Genomic DNA, 19,007 nt, shown 5'->3' on the forward strand with positions numbered 1-19,007 from the left:
ATGCATGCGCATGTCTGTGTGTAATTTACATTGGCAAATATTATCCAACTGATTTTTTTTTTCATGTGCTTCCAAGGCGTACCTTTCCAGAAATGAGGCCCAGACCCAGATTGCCTGCATCTTGGCTGAGAAAGACGTCCTTAGGTCTCAAATGATGGAACTCCAGGAGAGAGCCTTTACTTTGAATGCCAAACACAGCAAAGAATGGCAAAGCTCAAAAGTAATTCTGGACAACAAATACATTGGCGGACAGGGCAAAAGAATCCCAAATGAAATCCAATATCTCTTTTCTTCCCATCTTAAGGACATGGGGGTTGGGTGGGAGAGCCCTATATCCAGTTCTGAAGATTCACCATTTCCAAACAGGCGTACACTTTGTCGCATGGATGCAATTTACCCCTTTTCGCTGAATTCATTTGAATCAGAGGTAGGCTAATGAAGTTATCATCAAAACTGTCGAAAAATAGTTACTCAGTCACAAACAAAAGAATACACATTCACTTGCTTGACAATGGTGAACATTTTTACACTCATTTTAATTGTTGTTTTTTTAATTCTATATTGAGTCCTTGTATTCTTCAAACAAACGTCACAGTTTTAAAGACTCAAATGTAGTACGTACATACAATACAAAACACTTATGTCAACAATCATTGTGAGAAGAAAATGTAAAGTTTTAACTGTCACGGATGACCTGTTTAATCTGGTGTTGAATCTTTATACTATAGTCTCTATACTTTATAGTAGTTTTCAATGGTGTTAAACTGTGCTGCATAATATCAGTTGGAAAGGGGTCTGTAATCTGCTTTCCTCATACATATCTACAGTATATGTTTCGCTAACTTTCCAATTAAGCACATATATTCAATTTTAAAATGATCATGTTTTTTTATTTGTCTACATGTATATGCTCACATCCACGTTGATTTTGAAGTGCGAAGAGCCATTGACAAGTAGCGTCCGGTCCAGAAACGTACAGCCCCCAAGTCCGCTGTGTCTCCGCAGAAGAGAAGGAGCTCTTTACCAAGACAGCAGGTGCGTGTGTTTCTTTGAGTGATAATTACACAAATACAGTAACCTATTTGTACCTTGTGTACAGTATGAAACAACAGAGCAACCAGTCAGTGACATTGACATTGAGAAAATAGTTTATGTTACTCTCCAAACAATGCGATCACCTTTGCCTTCCAAACCTGTCTGAGTGCTGTAATTAATGACTGCACGTGTGCTTTTATTAAATCATACAAGAACAACTTTGGAGGGAACTTACGTTGGTCCGTTTATATTGTATGCTCATGTATATGCTCATGTATATGCTTGTCAGCTGAACTTCATAAATCAATGCCAAATATATTAAAACACGGCCAAAGATCTCATTTTTGCAAAATAGTTCCTTTTTTAAATGATATTTGAGTCACGCACACACGGAGGAGGTCGGGTGGGGGGATAACTTGACTCCTTAATCTTAACTGGATTCAACTATTATGTTTGCCAATAGTGCCATAGATAAGGAAAGCCAACCGTGCGCATCTGTGCATGTGTTGACAGAGAGACCGACTAATCTGATACAAATGTTTTATTGCCTTGTAGTGTGGAAACAGCGGAGACTGATGATTCTTCATTGGATGACTTTGAGATCCTCCCAAGCGGTGTGTTTTGCACGTCTATATTCTTTTTTATCTTTCCACTGTTTTAAGCTTGAAAGTTGTGCTTGGGCTACGGCAGGGGTTTCCAAAGTCAGTCCTCGAGGGCAGCTGTCCTGCCTGTTTTCCAGCTCACCAAGGAGCAACGCACCTGATTCAAATCATCAGCTCATCAGCCAGCTGTAAAGCAGCATCAAAATGGTCCGGATGATTTGAATCAGGTGCATACCTCCTGGGAGAGCTGGAATACAGGCAGGACGGCAGCCCTCGAGGACCGACTTTGGACACCCCGGGGCTACGGTTTTGTTTATTTATTTTCTTTTTAAACTTGAATGTAAGAATCACATTTGGCAACTTAAAGATAACTTGGGAGTTTGTCAATGTACTTCACGGAGAGGAAACTTAAACTATCTTTCAACCATCCGTCCATTCTTCCATCCAATTTCCAATTCTCATTTGGGTCGCCCATCCCAGAGGTCTCCAGGTAGCAAGCGAGGGACACCCTGAACTGGTAGCCAGCAAATTGCAGGGCACACAAAGACAATGATTAACACATACACTTATACCTAGGGACAATTTTTAGTGTTATATTTACATGACATGCATGTTTTTGGAATGTGGGAGGATACGGGAGTCCCCGGAGAAAACCCACATGGGCCTGAGGAGAACGTCCAAACTCCACATAGGACGGGGATTGAGCCCATGACCTCTACACTGTAAAGTCAACGTGCTTACCACTCCACTATACTGGGCTGCCCTGTGTCTCACACAATCAGCGGAAAATATCTCAGCATGGAATTTACGAGCACAGTGGACACGTGCTGCTAAATCAGCTTATATCTGCCTTATACTGCGGAGATCCAGGACATAGTTAGTGGGACTGTCTGTGGATTTTGCTGTTCATTGTTGCCATTGCTTAGGATGTTTCACACATTTCAAAGGCATGCATGGTAGGTCAGTTGAAGACTCAAAATCGGTGTACTTGTGAATAGTTGATCATTAATACAGTAAAGTCTCGTTATATCGATATCGGATATATCGATACTATTTCTATGCACGCACGGAGAAAATTACATGCAAACAGGGTCGGATATATCGATAGTCCCGGTTATATCGATATTTTTTCGGACTCCCTTGAATATCGATATAACGAGACTTTACTGTATGTGCCTTGCAATTGATTGGCAACAGGTGCAAGGTGTACCCCTCCTCACAACAAGAAGGGATGAAAGAGGCTCCAGTTTCATATGACTCTAATAAACACAAATGGTATTGTTTTGTTATGCACTCCAATTTTTGTCAAGAGTGGAAATGTTACATTTTCAACAAATAAAGAAAGCTTTTAAGTGGCATATGATCACGGAAACATTTTTTTCACAGGGAAACCATCTTGATGTAAAAAAAAATCATTCAATCCCATCTCTTTTGTATAGTGTTGAGTGAAGACAATCCGCCGTCGAGACTTTATGCTGCGGGTAGGACCAAAAACACATACAGGTGAGGCAATAATACAAAAATAGCATTTGACGTGACCTTTTGTGGATGAAATCAGGCATACCTTTTCATCATTTTATTTATCAATTGCCAAATTTAGTCAAAAGTATTTGCTCTGAATCTAAATTTGCACTTTGAATCTCACTGGTTGGATATTTGGGAAATCCAGAGTTTGTCAAAAATCAAATTCCGCCGACAAAGTTTATCTGACCTGAACAGTGATCATTGAGATCATGCGCCGCTCACTGCCTTCCACAAATAGTATATGCAGTGACCTTCCTTCAGCAAGCACAGCTGCAAGTTGCTACGTTTCTGTCTCAGGTGTGTTTGTACATGGGGAGACTGCACAGGGATTTTTAAGGAGAACGTGGTCTTTTCAAAAGTATTGTTTGGGGCTCCTAGTGCTGTATTTTCTAAGGCAAATGGGTCGAAATGGCTCTTTGAGCTTGGCGACACTTGTTCGAAATACTGAGCTCACTCTTACCAGACATATGAAGAATCTTTTTCTTGTCCTTTCGGCCTTTTCCCTTCAGGCGCCACCACAGCGAATCAATGTCCTCCATCTAACCCGGTTTTGTGCATCCTCTTCTCTCACACCCGCTACCTTCATGTCCTCTTTAACAACATCCATAAACCTCCTCTTCGGTCTTCCTGTCGGTCTCCTGCCTGGCAGTTCAAGGCTCAGCATCCATCTCCCCGAGAGTCCTCTCTCTCCTCCAAACCATCTCAGTCTGGCCTCTCTGACTTTCTCTCCAAAGCCTCTAAGATGAGTTGTCCCTCTAATGTACTCATTCCTGATACAATCCTACCTGGTCACTCCCAAAGAAAACCTCAACATCTTCATCTCTGCTACCTCCAGCTCTGATTCCTGTCTTTTCTTCAGTGGCACTGTCTCCAGTCCAAACATCATGTCTGGTCTCACCACCGGTTTATACACTTTTCCGTTCATCCAAGCTGAAACTCTTCTGTCACACATCACACCTGACATTTTTCTCCAGCCGCTCCAGCCTGCCTGGGCACGCTTCTTCACCTCTTTTCCACACTCGCCATTGCTCTTGACAGTTGACCCCAAGTACTTAAAATCCTCCTACTTCTTTATCTCTTCTTCCTGTAGCATCACTCTTGCACTTGGATCCCTCACATTCATACAGTATATTACGTCTTGCTGAGACTGATCTTCATTCCTCTGTTTTCCAGGCAATACCTCCAGATCTCTAGTCTCTCCCCCACCTCTTTCCTGTTCTCGCTACAGATCAGACCGCTCTGATATACTTTTCTGTCACTCCAGACTTCCTCATGCAATACCACCGCTCTTCTCTGGGCACCCTGCCATACGCTTTCTCCAGATCTACAAAGACACAATGCGATACCTTCTGCCCTTCTCTGTACTTCTCTATCAGCATTCTTAAAGCAAACACTGCATCTGTCGTACTCTTTTTTTTTGGCATGAAGCCATTCTGCTGCTCACAAATGTTCACTTCTGCTCTTAGTCTAGCTTCAACTACTCTTTCCCATATTTTCATTGTATGGCTCAACTTTATTCCTCTGTAGTTACAAGAATGTGCGTTTTAATCTCTTGAAGACTAGACCATCAACGCTATTGCATCCATGTTTCATGAATTGGATTGTTTAGTCTTGTGCACTTGTTAGTCTTGGGAAAAAAGAGAATTCCAAGTTTACAGTTAAGACATCATTCGACAGGCCGTGTCATGATGCTGTGCTTTTCTAATGCTTTCGGGCCTTCTTATCTCTTAAAACTCCTTCCCTATTCCCGACATTAGCTCTCATTGAGGCACTGGTACTTTTAATTTACCGAGTCACGACACACGTACACAATGAGGCATTGTTTCAGTTTCCGGGCATCAGTTTGTGCCAGAGAATGTCAAGGGTGCAGAGAATGTTCTTAAACAGGCTCATGGTCCATCCTTTTCATTAATCATTATTTACTTTGACTTATTTTTTTGGACTTCCATCCTTTATTATTATCATGTGTATTTTATTCCCAAACTACCTTTTTACGTTTCTTATGTATTTGGTGCTTTAAAATTATTATTCCCCTAAATAATTCAGGGATAAATAACATTTGGTAAAAATAGCAACATTTCCCTATTGTGGAACCATTAAAGGATTTCTTATTCTTATTCTGATTCACTCTTGTCTTGTTGTGCTGGGGACTCTGCGCTGGTGTGCTTAGGCCACGGCCTGTCATCTGGCCCTGGTGCAGAAGACTCCTTAAATTGGTGTTTTCTCACCTGGCCTGGATGCTCTGAAACTAGCCTTAGGTTGTTACGGTATAATTTTGACCCTAGATCAGGAGTCTCAAACTCAATTTACCCGGGGGCCACTGGAGGCAAAGTCTGGGTGAGGCTGGGCCGCATCAGGATTTCCACAAGAAAAGCACAGATAAAACATTCCAATGTTCTCAAAATCTTACTTTTTAACACACAAAAAAAATGAATTAAATGAATAAAAAACAAATTAACCAGTAATTAAAAAAAAGAAATAATTATAATGATCATAAGGCAGATACAGACGACTGAAAAAAAACCACAGGAAAACTAATTATTTGAATAAAGTTTCAAATGTCTGTATTCGCAGTTCTTTAACCTTTAACTTTCTTAACATAAATAAAATATTTAACATGAACTGTCCTAAACATGGCTTCTTTTGCCTACTTCTTGCTGCTAGAGACCTGGCAGCGCTTGTTTTTACAAAGCCGAGCCACAGTTGGCTTGAGGGAGGAGGCAGTGGAGACTCTGAGTAGGGCTTGAAGATGCTCATCAGTAAGTCTGGACCTGTACTTGGACTTATTGAAGTTCAAGGTGGAGAAGAGCTTCTCACATAAGTATGTGCTCCCAAAAAGACACATGGTTCGCTTAAACATTGGGGAAGCTGGGGGTTAACGCTCTTGCCCAAGCTTGTCTGCTTCTCCATTCACATCCCTGAACTTGGCTTTGAGTGCAGAGTTGCACTGTAGGTCACAGAGCTCCATTTGGAACACATGAGGGGCATCTTGCACATCAAAAGAGAATGGTTCCACAAAAATTTGAAATGTGGCTTTGTGCGTCTTGAAGTCTGCAAATCTGTGATTAAATTCCCTCTGTAGCTCCATAATGGCTTCAACATACTTCTCACCACTGAATGCTGTGCCTCCATCCAGGAGTGCCTTGCATGCTGGGAAATGGAAAAGGTTTGTCTGAGAGAGCTGGGCCTTCCATAACACAAGTTTTGTGCAGAATGCTTTCACGTTGTCATAGGCAGCACTGACAAGTTGCCCCTGGCCTTGTAGCTTCTTGTTCAGTACATTAAGCTCATGTGTGATATCAACAAGAAAAGCTACGTCAATGAGCTATTTTGGATCACAAAGCACAGGAACAACCACCCTGTCTTTCTCCATGAATTATTTTATTTCACTGGAGAAGCACTGGACAGCCTGCCCGATGTGCCACCCTTCAGAGCCTTTTACCCCACCGTGGTTTGTTCAGCTCCACATACAAGTTTCATTCATATCAATCATGCGGGCCGCACTAACATTAATCTTTCATATCAAGGCGGGCCGCAAAATATTATTTCGGGAGCCGCATTTGGCCCACGGGTCGCGGGTTGGAGACCTCAGCCCTAGATGTATCGCTATTTGTGTGTCTGTGTGTGTGTGTGTGTGTGTGCGTGTGTGTGTGTGTGTGTGTGTGTGTGCGTCCCCGTGACGCAATGGTGCGAGGGGTAGTTTTTAAATTCTTGTAAAGCACTTTGAGGTCCATATGTATGAAAAGCGCCGTTTAATGTTTGGTTCATTGATTTTTGATTGATTGATCAATTGAACGATCCAGTGATTGATTCGGGGAATGGCACTGCTGAGCCTCCCTGGTAGAGTTCTTCTTGGTTGTGGGAGAGACACATCAGTAAGTGGAATGTCCAATTCAGGAGGACCAGTGTAGTTGCCGTTCTGGTCTACACCCTCAGTAGAGACCTCAAAGGTTCATGGGAGTTGCCAAAATTTGTCTCCATTAGTTTTGCGGATTTGGAGAAGGTGGAGAAAGCTGGATGAAGCAATAAAATGGAGAGTGATACATGGGATTCCCCATTACAGTTACTTTCACCACAAGTCGGCCCTGGATAACAGGAGAAGATGAGTGTATGCTTGATTTCTTAATGGGATTAATTCAATAATAAAATGTGCTTTCTCTCTTGATCTTTCTTATTTTCTCAACAGCCTGGATAAGAATGCAGCACCTCCATTCCTTGTGCGTTCACGTCCGAAAGCATTGCGGATTATTGGCCGTATAGTCACCATTGCCTTTCACGGGGAGACACTGCTAAATCAGATTGCAGTGGTAGGGGGTAATAAGACCGGCGTCTTTGTGCATGAAGTCACAGAAGGGAGTGCTGCACATACAGTGGGTATCACCCAAGGAGCACAAATCGTGGAGGTGAGAATAGCCTATTTGACTACACAAATTATTGTGTGTGAAGATGTGTAATACAACAATAATAATTTTGTAGGTCAGATATGAACAGGATGAAAAATCTCTCAAGATGCTGCTGGAGGATTCCACTTTAGAAGAAGCTTTGTGGGCACTTGGCCAGGTCACTGGTCCCTGCCATCTGTCTTTGCGTCCCAGGCCAGACGGTAGGTCTCCAAAATACTTGAAACCTGTACATATATTTTTCATTCTTGTATTATTTTCATTGAAAATATTTCTTCAAAACTCCATATGGAACACAATCTCAATTCCAGGGAGATTGGCACCATGTGAAACAAATCTCATGAAAACAGAATACAATAATGGGAAGTGTGGACATTTAATGTTGAAGCTTTGTCAGTGGAATTCTTTTGCAGTCCTGCTTGATGTATCAAGTCAAAACATCCGGCATCTCTGTTATATTTTGCGCAAGATACTGCATTTATTCTGCAGGGTGGCTACCACCAACTTATGGCGGCACTCACATTTTCAAACATGCATACCGCAGACCATTTTTTCCACAAGTCCTGTTTCCAAGCTGTCTGCTCCGCTGCCTGTCATAGTGCACATTGCAATGATTTTAGGGCCACACAAAATCACTATTAAACCATCTGCTACACCAGGAGCCTTTTCTCCAGTACCCATCTCCCATTTGCAATCACCGTCAAACAGCTGTTACTTATGATTTTGGGACATCAGGTGTGGCGCGCCTGCAGGTGATTTGCACCTGTTGATTGGTCGAAATAGGTGTTTGTGAGCAGTCCTAAATGCCGCCATTTTTTTTTTGCTGTCACGTCCGCTCGAGGAGTGGTGACAGGACTCGAGGGACGACGGGAGATAGTAAAGGTGGGATCCAAAATACACGGTCTTTACTGAGACACATGAGGTAAACAAAACAGAAAATCAGGCAATGGAGGAGAGCAACTAGAACAGACCTCCATGCGGCTGGGTGACGGGGAACTTCCAAGAATACACTGGCGCCGACCGAACGGTAAGGATGGCTTTTACAGCCAGAAGGCAAAATTAAGGAAATGAGGAACATGTGAGTGAGTCCGGAGAGCAGAGAGGAGAGGGGCCCACTCAGGAGCAGAGGAGGATGAGACAGGAGGGAAGGGGCACGCTCCTGGCGCTGACGACGATGTGACAGTGCCCCCCCCCCCCTCAATGGACGCCTTCTGGCGGCCCACCCGGTTTGGAGGGGTGAGCCAAATGGAATGCCCGTGGAATACTGTGGAATGAGAGATGGGTCGGGGATCCAGGAACGGGGGACCCACTGGCGTTCTTCGGGACCTCCCAATCGACCAGGTACTGCCATCCCCTGCCCATGCGCCTGGAGTCCACTATCTCCCGCACGGTGTAGACAGGACCGTCGTCCACCATCGGGGGGGCGGGGGGGGGCGGAGCCAGGGGGCTGGTCTCCACAGGCTTGAGGAGGGAGATGTGGAAGACCGAGTGGATCCTCATCGTGGGTGACAGCCGGAGCTTCACCGAGACCGGGCTGAGGATGGCCTCGATGGGGAAGGGACCAGCGAACCGTGGACCCAATTTGGCCGATGTCCCGGCCAACCCGCGGTCCCTCGTGGACGGCCACACCTCCTGCCCGACCTGGTAATTAGGTGCCTGGCGGCGACGACGATCCGCAACCCGTTGGTTCCGGGACGCCGTGCGCGATAGGGCGGCTCTGGTTTCCTTCCACACTCGATGGGCCCGTCTCAGGTGGTGTTTGATGGACAGGACCTCCGCCTGGCCCTCCTGGGTGTGTAACAGAGGCGGCTGATAACCACAGGCATGAAAGGGGACCGACCTGTGGCTGTGGAGACCAGGGTGTTGTGAGCGTACTCCACCCATGGCAAGTGGAGGGCCCACGACGCAGGACTGTGGAGGCACACACACCGGAGAGCCGCCTTCAGGTCCTGGTTCTTGCGCTCCGTCTGGCCGTTGGTCTGGGGATGGTAGCCAGACGACAGGCTCGCCGACGCCCCTAGGGACTGACAGAAACGTTTCCATCCCTTGGACAGGAACTGCGGTCCCCGGTCCAACACGATGTCCGCCGGAATCCCGTGGAGACGGACGACGTGGTTAACCAGGAGTTGAGCCGTCTCGATGGCGGACGGCAACCTGGTTAACGGGATGAAGTGAGCCGAGTGAAGTTGAATCGCGTGAGGAACAGCGCCCATCGGGCCTGCCGCGAGTTGAGTCTTTGGCGGACCGAATGGCGGCCAGGTTCTTGTGGTCAGTGTATACAGTGAAGGGGTGTTGGGCCCCCTCCAGCCAGTGTCTCCATTCCTGCAGCAGCAGGACGACCGCCAGCATTTCCCGGTTCCCCACGTCGTAGTTGGCTTCTGCGGGACTGAGCCGGCGGGAGAAAAAGGCGCATGGGTGGAGCTTCTGGTCGACCGGAGAGCGCTGGGATAAGACCGCCCCCACTCCGGACTCCGATGCGTCGACCTCAACCGCGAGGTCCGGGGTGACGTAAGACCGGACGGTTGGAGAAGGCGTGACGGAGGCAGTTAAACACCCCCTCTGCGTCGGGTGTCCACCTGAAGGGGACCTTGTTGGATGTGAGATTAGTAAGGGGGAGTGCCTTCTGACTACAACCACAGATAAAGTGGCAGTAGAAGTGCGCAAACCCCAAAAATCGCTGGAGTTGTTTGCGCGTCTTCGGGGTTGGCCACTCTACCACCGCTTTGGTTTTGGCCAGATCGGCCCGGAGTTGCCCCTGCTCCACGACGAACCCCAGAAAAGAAAGAGAGCGGACGTGGAACTCACATTTCTCTGCCTTCACGTAGAGCCGGTTTTGCAGGAGCCGCGCCAAGACCCGGACATGCTGCCGGTGTTCTTCTGTGGATTTGGAAAAATGAGGATGTCGTCTAAATACACGAATACAAAAACATTGAGAAAGTACCTGAGCACATCGTTGATGAGGTTTTGGAATATGGCGGGAGCGTTGGTGAGTCCGAACAGCATCACCATGTATTCAAAATGCCCCAAGGGCGTTTTGAATGCGGTCTTCCACTCGTCCCCCTCTCTGATGCGAACCAGGTGGCATGCGCTCCGTAAATCCAATTTGGTGAAAATGGTCGCCGATTGGAGAGGCGCGAAAGCCGAATCCATGAGGGGGAGAGGGTATTTGTTGCAATTGGTGATGTCGTTCAGACCCCGATAGTCGACACACGGGCGCAGGGATCTATCTTTCTTTTCGATGAAGAAAAACCCTGTGCCGAGCGAGGAACGCGAAGTCCCGCCGCAAGGGAAGAGTCAATGTATGTGCTCAGGGCTTCTTGTTCCGGGTGGGAGATATGGTAGAGTCTGGAATCCGGTAGTGGAGCCAGACCCTATTTTTTTATTTTAATTATGCGCCTGGCACCGCAATGCGCGAACAGCCTGGCAACATATATAACAATTTTGGCCAGCCCGCCTGCATCTCACTCTCACACAGCAATCGACCGTGTGATGGCACCGGAGGGGGGGAGTGTCCACTGATGCCGAGGCGGGTTGACGTCGGCACTCGGGCGCGCGGGGTTGCTGTGCATTGCCATTGTTGACGGAAGGCAATCCGCCGGACGATCATGTGTGTGTGCGTGTGTGAGAGAGAGAGAGAGAGAGAGAGAGAGAGAGAGAGAGAGAGAGAGAGAGAGAGAGAGAGAGAGAGAGAGAACCAAGTACAAGGGTGCGGTTGCAGGGAGGAGAGATAAAGAAGATGGGGGATTTTAAGTACTTGGGGTCAACTGTCCAGAGCAATGAAGAGTTTGGAAAAGATTGAGAGTGACTGACAGGAGCCAACAATTACCCTAAAAGCATTCTTCATGGACCTGGTGATCCAGTGTTTAGCGCGTCGACCACACAATGCAGAGGTCATGGGTTGAATCCTCGCTCCATCCTCCCTGTGTGGAGATTGCATGTTCTCCCCGGGCCCGCATGGATTTTCTCTGGGTACTCCGGATTCCTCCCACATTCCAAAACTATGCATTGCAGGTCTCTTCGAATACTCTTAATTGTCGCTTGGTATGAGTGTGAGGACAGGTGGTTGTCTCTTTATGCCCTGCGAACGGCTAACAACCGGTTTGGGGTGACCCCCGCCAACTGCCAGAAGACAGCTGGTATGGGCTCCAGCACCCACTTTGATCCTTGTGTGGATAAAAGCGGATGGGGAAAAAAACTTTCTTCAAAAACATTTGTGGGCCAGAGCTTCTTCTTGACTTGCCGTTGAATAGTAATAAATCAGTAAATGTAAAAGAAGAAAAATCCATCACATTTTATTTTGCGCCAAGCAGAATTACTACCACAGAGCTGTGCAATCATTTTCTAGGACATTTTTTGTGCCTATTGTACAGACTATGAGGCCTTGCTCCAGCAATTGCAAGAGAGCGAGATGTCATCAGGTGACTCTTTCTACGTGCGTGTCAACGTGACCATCCCAGCAGAACCCAAAGGGACACTGACTGTATCCTGCAATGACATTTTACACGTGACCAACACACACCCGGCTGATACTGAAGACTCGTGGTATGCCAGTAAAGTTCATCCGTGCCAGCTTCTGGCCCTCCATAGTGGATTAATCCCAAACTATTACAGGTATTCATGTGCCATACGGAAAATTTAAAGACATTAAGCTTCATTGTCACTGACCACTAAGCTTATTGATATGCTAATAATCACAGAGCTCAGAGATTTCTCATTCGGGCTATTGAAGAAATGAACTTTCAAACGTCAAAGTCTCAAAAGGTAAGTGTGACTGCGTATGGAGTGCAATTTGCACAGCTCACTGGTGAACACTTTCCTCTTCAGCAAGCGCACATGATGACTGAGGATACTCAGAAAGCAGTAAGGATTGTCAGTACCGGTCGCCAGGGCCGAAACCCACTCTGGGTCAGCGTAGAAAATGAAAAGAGCAAGAGCACAGAATTGGGTACAGAAACACACATTTTACTCCATTAAAAAAATAAGAAAAAAAAATAAGAGTCATTGCTACACACAAAATTGCTAAGAATTACTTGTTTGAAATCACTTTATATTCTTTCACAACTAGATGAAACATCGCCACGCAGAAGTTGTCTGACACTCATGCCCTATACACCAGTCACACCCCACTTCCCGCCCATCTGTCGACCAGTCCTATTACTTCCATCCATCCTGGGACGCATCCTGGATAAGAAGGTGGCAGGATGGCAGGGCTTTGAGCTCTGTGAAGCTGGTAAGAAAAATTTGGCCCTCTGTACTTGTGATTCACAGCCGTTATCTGTGAAAATATTTTGTGATTAAAAGCTTCAAAGAAAATGTCCATCGACTTCAGCCAGTATTTGGACAACCAGCATCCTTATCATCCAAAATTAAAGAACACACGGAGAGAGAGAATGGCTATCCCCCCCAACAGTGGCAAGATTTGCTTCACTGTTGCGGGACCCTGAATCTATACCTGTCGACTTAGACAGTGCTTCACCCAATGCTATAAGGTCTGAAGGATGAAGGAATACCAGAAGATAAGATAGGGTTAGGTAGAAACAGCAAGGCCTCAGAATGAGATTGTGGTTGACTATGTGAGAAGTCCACCAACAACACCAATGTGCTGTTATTCCTACAATATGCTCTCTGACATGACTGATAGGATCCTGAGTGTTGTCAGGGCAAATCCGACTATGGAAAACATGATACACACTCTTTGCCTGTGATTAACACTATTGAAATACATTGAGGCAATTCACAAGTTTGATCAGCATGATTTCAATTCTCAACTCGAGTGTTATTCTAAATCCACTCCTTAATTTGACTGTATGTGCATTATTCTCTGTATATTATAATTCATTAATTCATTCATTCATTCATTCCTCTTCCGAACCACTTATTCCTCAGTAGGGTCGATGGGGAAGCTGTCTTCGGGAAGTAGGAGGGGGACACACTGAAATGTTTCCAACCAGTTGGAGGGGCACACAAAAATAAAATAAAAAATTCTCGATCACAATCACACCGAGGGTCAATTTCGAGTGTCCAATCAATACACCATGTAAACAAATCAGACCATGCCTGTTTGTTGCAGAGATGTTGCGCTCCAGTGATCATGCAGTCCGATTGCAGAAGTCTGAATTCCTGGAGGAATGTGAAGTGGGAAGAAACTTCTGCTACACTGTGCAGAGTGTGGAAAAAGTCATGAAGAAAGTTAGTGTGCCAAAATATGTAATTATGTAGACTGCATTTTTTTAGGCAGACTGAATTCCAAGCATGTGTTGCAAGGAAGGGCAACAATGGTGATACAATTTTGTATCTATGCTACTAGGGCTTCACATATTTGATATTTTTTCAAAAGTTATTCCGAACTCACACCAAAGAGTTTGCAAACAGCAAATTAACCAGGTACAGATATTGATAAAAAGGTTTCTTCAGCCGTCATCTGTACTGCTTTGACGGTGTCGGACGTTTCGCTTCTTATCCAAGAAACTTCATCAGCAAACTAAAGTATTACTGGTAGTTTAGGCCCTATATATATATATATATATATATATCCCTACTGTCCAGACATGGTGGTGCCGGACTCTGCTATGATAGGTCCCTGCGCTCAGGTGGGGGGAGCAGAGGACTACTCCCTGCAGCTGCTCCACTGATGGCCCTTTGGAGTGAAAACATATCAGGAGAGCACTCACAAACTGTGGTCATTTAACAAATGTCAGAAAGAAAGAATAGGGAATGAAACCAAAAATTCTGAAGATACAAGAAGGAGAGGAGTAGCAGTACCTTACATTGCAGGAGTTTCTGAAAAACTACAAAGAGTCCTTTGGCAACACAAAATGTCCACTAATTTCAAACCGATAAACACTTTAAGGCAAAAATTAGTGCATCCAAAAGATAGGCTGCCAAATGAATAACAAAGTAATGTAGTTTATTCAATACATTGTAAGAATGAAAATTGTAAAGAGCAGTACATTGGGGAGACTAAACAAATTCTCAAAAAAGACGATCAACATGGCAGGGATAATACTAGTGGGCCTCAATCGGCAGTACATATGCACCTAAAAGCTAGCAACCACTCATTTGGCGAAAATGAGGTTAAAATCTTAGCGAAAGAACATAGATGGTTTGAAAGGGGAGTAAAAGGAGCGATTTTCATAAAACAACTAAATCCTTCATTAAACCGGTTTGGTGGGGTGAGGTTCAATTTGGATCATTCATACAATAGCCTGCTTAGGCAACATGATTAGTAACGTCCGACACCTTCAAAGAAGTACAGAAGACGGATGAAGAAACCTTTTCATCGATGGACCGCTCCTGTACGACTGAGAGCTTACAGACAGGTACAGATACAGAACATTTTATTCACCAATCCCAGGCTGCAATATGTTTTTTGTGTCCTCATCCGATAGGGTATTCATTGTGTATTACCTCTTGGGCTGGACTGCATACGTCGCCTGCACAGGGCAGAGATCTTTCCAATTATCATCTTTGTCGGGCAGTCTGCACGTAGTGCACGCAAACTCAGGTATATGTTCTTCCTCCTCCATTCAAAATAACGCCAACAAGAATAGAGAGTTACAGTAAAGTCTCGTTATATCGATATCGGATATATCGATAGTCCCGGTTATATCGATACTATTTCTATGCACGCACGGAGAAAATTACATGCAAACAGGGTCGGATATATCGATAGTCCCGGTTATTGCGATATTTTTTCGGACTCCCTTGAATATCGATATAACGAGACTTTACTGTATTTCATAAATGAACATAATGATTTATAGGTAGGTCATGCTTAAGTTATTCATATACAGCACAGGTGTCAAAGTCAAGGCCCGCGGGCCAAATCCGGCCCGCCACATCATTTTTTTTCGGCCCGCGAAAGCAAATCAAACTTGTTAAATTCCATGATGATTGCTAAAATCTGAGCCAAAATTTCATATTTTTTATTCTTGACTTCAGATTTGAAAACGAGTTATTCATTAATTTGCTGTGTGCTCTATATGTAATATTTGAAGGGATTTAAACATTCTAATGGGTTCCCCAAATTCATAACGGCCCTCGAGAGGAAACCATAACTACAATGTGGCCCGCGGCAAAAAATGACTGACACCCCTGATATACAGTGATACCTCGGCTTAGGAACATTTTAGCTAATGAACTTTTCGTTCGAACAATAAATTCACGAGAATATAATCTCGGCATACAAACTAGTTTTCGGGAAAGACACGGAGCGCCACAATGGCTGGCGGACTAGTTTTCGGTGGAAGAACACTAAACCACATGGCCAAACAGCGCCACCGTGGCTGCCGGACTACTTTTCCACTCACCCTTTCGCTGAGTGCATACGTGGTTTGTTATCAAGGATACATTTGCTATTATGGGACCATCACAAAGGTAAATAAAATGACTATTATAATTGTCATGAAAATGCGTGTTAATTCAGACCATCAGAGAAATGTGACTCACCATAAATCTCGTCCAAGTAGTTCTGAAAACTATGGGCGGGACTTGGTGCCACTGTGTGCCGTTGCGTCACTTCCGTATATATATATATATATATATATATATATATATATATATATATATATATATATATATATATATATATATATATATATATATATATATATATATATATATAGTGATGTCACGAGAGGCTGTGTCCTGGAGGGCAAATACATCCCCCTAAGATGGCTCCACCCAGAGAGAGTCTTGGCCCCATCTGGTGGAAGGCAGCAATTAAAACCACACACCTGCAGCTGATCAGGGCGGGATTGGCAGGCAAGGCTCTTAAGGCAGAGAGCCTCTGAGTGTGGAGATTGGGGAAAGACAAGCTCAATTGCTGTGCTCTGTGAAGAAGTTGATTGCTGCGTGGAACCTGCCTGTTGGGACCACACGACAGGACACTGGATTTGGACCTTGCTAAGGTGGCTAGGCTACATGAGGTGGACGTCAAGAGGGGTGAGGCCTAGAGACTCTTGTAAAAGAACTCCGTCTTCAGTTTTACCTCAGAAGAGACTTTATTTTGATTTATGTATTGGAAGAGAGACTATTCAAACCTTTGTTGCTTGTGAATCCCCCCTGAAACCTTTGATTAAAACCTTTGTTTGTATCCAAACCTGTCGTCCATTGCACTTCTTGTCCTGTCCCGCTGAGAGCCAGCCTCTCATGATATCACTATATATATATATATATATATATATATATATATATATATATATATATATATATATATATATATATATATATATATATATAGAGAGAGAGAGAGAGAGAGAGAGAGAGAGAGAGAGAGAGAGGTGAATAGATAATTTGTTGTTGAAATTCGATTGATTGATTGATTGGTTGTTTGATTGATTGATCCCACACTTTCTAGGTCAAAGCTTCACCGTCTCAACTGGTCAGAGGAGCATTTGCTGGTGTGTTCCAGAAGCGAGGAGACACTGTTGGACAAACTGCCATGTTTGTATCACCGCGTGGCTCCTGACTTGTGGTGTGACCAAACCTCACTACTGACCAGATTGCGCACCGTCATCTGCGAGGAGCAGAGGAAGATCGTGTGGGTTGAGCCTGACCTGTGGTAAAAAGGAAGAAAAATGTAGACGGTGATTTTTTTTTTTTTTTAATTCATTCACATTTAAATCTGCATTTATTTGTATTGGACACCAAAGTTCAGTTTATCCACATGCTTCAGCTCGGTATTATCCGTCCTTCGAGCAGCAAATGGGCCTCCCAGCTAAACATGGTTCCCAAAGTGAAGGCAGATGATAGGGGTCCAAAGAGGAGACGACAGTGCCCTCAACTCCATCACCATCCCAACCCATATCCCATCCCACACATTCATGAATGCATGTCCTTCCTTGATAGGAAGTATATTTTTCCACAATCAATCTGGTGAGGGGCTATCACCAAATACAGTTCGCTCCAGAAGACATTCATAAAACGATTATCACCACCCACTCTGGGTCCTTTGAGTTTCTCCGAATGCCTTTTGGCCTCCGCAATGCATCGCAGACTTTCCAGCGTTTTATGGACGCAGTCTTGCGCAGTTTCGACTTCTGCTGTGCCTACATCGACAACATTCTCATTGCCAGCAACAACGAAGAAGAGAACTTGCCCCACCTGTAAACTGTTTACGGACTCGTCGTTAATCCAGACAAATGCATCTTTCGCCAGCCTGAGGTAAACTTCCTTGGTCAACTTGTTGACTGTGTTGGTGTGCGGCCACTTCCTGACAAGGTGCAAGCAATACGGGACTACCCTCAACTGGATGATTCTTGGGTATGGTTAATTTTTATCCTTCCTTCCTTCCTCGATGTGCTGAGACGGCTTTGCCGCTGCTTCCGCTGTTCACGCAAGAACTCGACAATGCAAAGGTCTGCAGAAAGACCCACATCAAATTGTAAGCAAAGGTTTCCAGCCTCTGAGATATTGTCACAGCTCTTTGGAAGTCATAAACCGTAATTCCACTTCAGTGTTGAGTGAACGCTGGCACGTCTGGCTGCCGCTGCTCACCCGCAATTTGTAGCATCTTTTACGGTTTATTGCCGTCATCGGAAAAACCCTACATTCCGATTCCAATCCATTTTGACATTAAACCATCAATCATCACACAATTGTTCCCAATGTCATTGTAACAGCGTACTAACTGTTCAGCTCTGGCCCCGTTTTCTCTAAAACCATCTGTACCCTATGACGAGGTTCAACGGGACCCATGTCTAGGCCAGTGATGATCAACCACTGTGCCGCGGCGGCACACTAGTGTGCCGTGAGAGATCGTCAGGTGTACCGTGAGAAACTATCCAATGCCCCTTTTTCAAATGTAAAAAATTACAAACATGTATTAATTATTTTCTGCCAGTAGGTAGCTTGAAGGAGGGGCGTGATTGGGAGGAACGCCCCCCCCGATCAGAACAGGAGTGGTGTTTTGTTATTGGACTTCTGTGCTCGACACGGATTGTCTATAACAAACACTTTATTCAAACATAAGGGTGTCCATATGTGCACGTGGCACCAGGACACCCTTGGTCGCAGTTCGCTGATCGACTTTATAGTTGTATCATCGGATTTGCGGCCTCATGTTTTGGACACTCGAGTGAAGAGAGGGGCGGAGCTGTCAACTGATCATCACCTGGTGGTGAGTAGGCTCCGTTGGTGGGGAAAGATGCCAGTCCGACCTGGAAGACCCAAACGTGTTGTGAGGGTTTGTTGGGAACGTCTGGCAGAATCCCCTGTCAGAAGGAGTTTCAACTCCCACCTCCGGCAGAACTATACACATGTCCCGGGGGAGGCGGGGGACATTGAATCATAATGGACCATGTTCCGTACCTCCCTTGCTGAGGCGGCAAATCAGAGTTGTGGCCGTAAGATGGTTGGTGCCTGTCGTGGCGGCAACCCCCGTACTCGCTGGTGGACACCAGTAGTAAGGGATGCCGTAAAGCTGAAGAAGGAGTCCTATCGGGCC

General features: G+C 45.1%; 1 protein-coding gene across 6 annotated transcripts in view; it reads left to right on the top strand.

The window, feature by feature from the left end:
- The window catches only part of ccdc40 (coiled-coil domain 40 molecular ruler complex subunit), a 54,809-nt gene that overhangs the window by 25,828 nt on the left and 9,974 nt on the right, over positions 1–19,007 (top strand). For 2 of the 6 annotated variants that reach the window (XM_089005737.1, XM_089005736.1), the window contains exons 7-20: positions 77–220; positions 305–427; positions 935–1,035; positions 1,591–1,649; positions 3,077–3,140; positions 7,348–7,564; positions 7,638–7,764; positions 11,932–12,172; positions 12,259–12,322; positions 12,386–12,506; positions 12,627–12,791; positions 13,632–13,750; positions 14,950–15,065; positions 16,920–17,148. In XM_089005737.1, the coding sequence (XP_088861863.1) occupies positions 77–220; positions 305–427; positions 935–1,035; positions 1,591–1,649; positions 3,077–3,140; positions 7,348–7,564; positions 7,638–7,764; positions 11,932–12,172; positions 12,259–12,322; positions 12,386–12,506; positions 12,627–12,791; positions 13,632–13,750; positions 14,950–15,065; positions 16,920–17,127 (1,869 nt within the window). In that variant the 3' untranslated portion in view covers positions 17,128–17,148. Of the gene's footprint in view, positions 1–76; positions 221–304; positions 428–934; positions 1,036–1,590; positions 1,650–3,076; positions 3,141–7,347; positions 7,565–7,637; positions 7,765–11,931; positions 12,173–12,258; positions 12,323–12,385; positions 12,507–12,626; positions 12,792–13,631; positions 13,751–14,949; positions 15,066–16,919; positions 18,198–19,007 lie in introns of those variants that run through there. The other 4 variants (XM_089005735.1, XM_089005739.1, XR_016116174.1 and 1 more) reach the window with 3 other exon arrangements.

The sequence above is a fragment of the Hippocampus bargibanti genome, linkage group LG10 (genome assembly GCF_051943395.1).
Source record: "Hippocampus bargibanti isolate YZ-2025 linkage group LG10, ASM5194339v1, whole genome shotgun sequence".
Lineage (NCBI taxonomy): Eukaryota > Metazoa > Chordata > Actinopteri > Syngnathiformes > Syngnathidae > Hippocampus > Hippocampus bargibanti.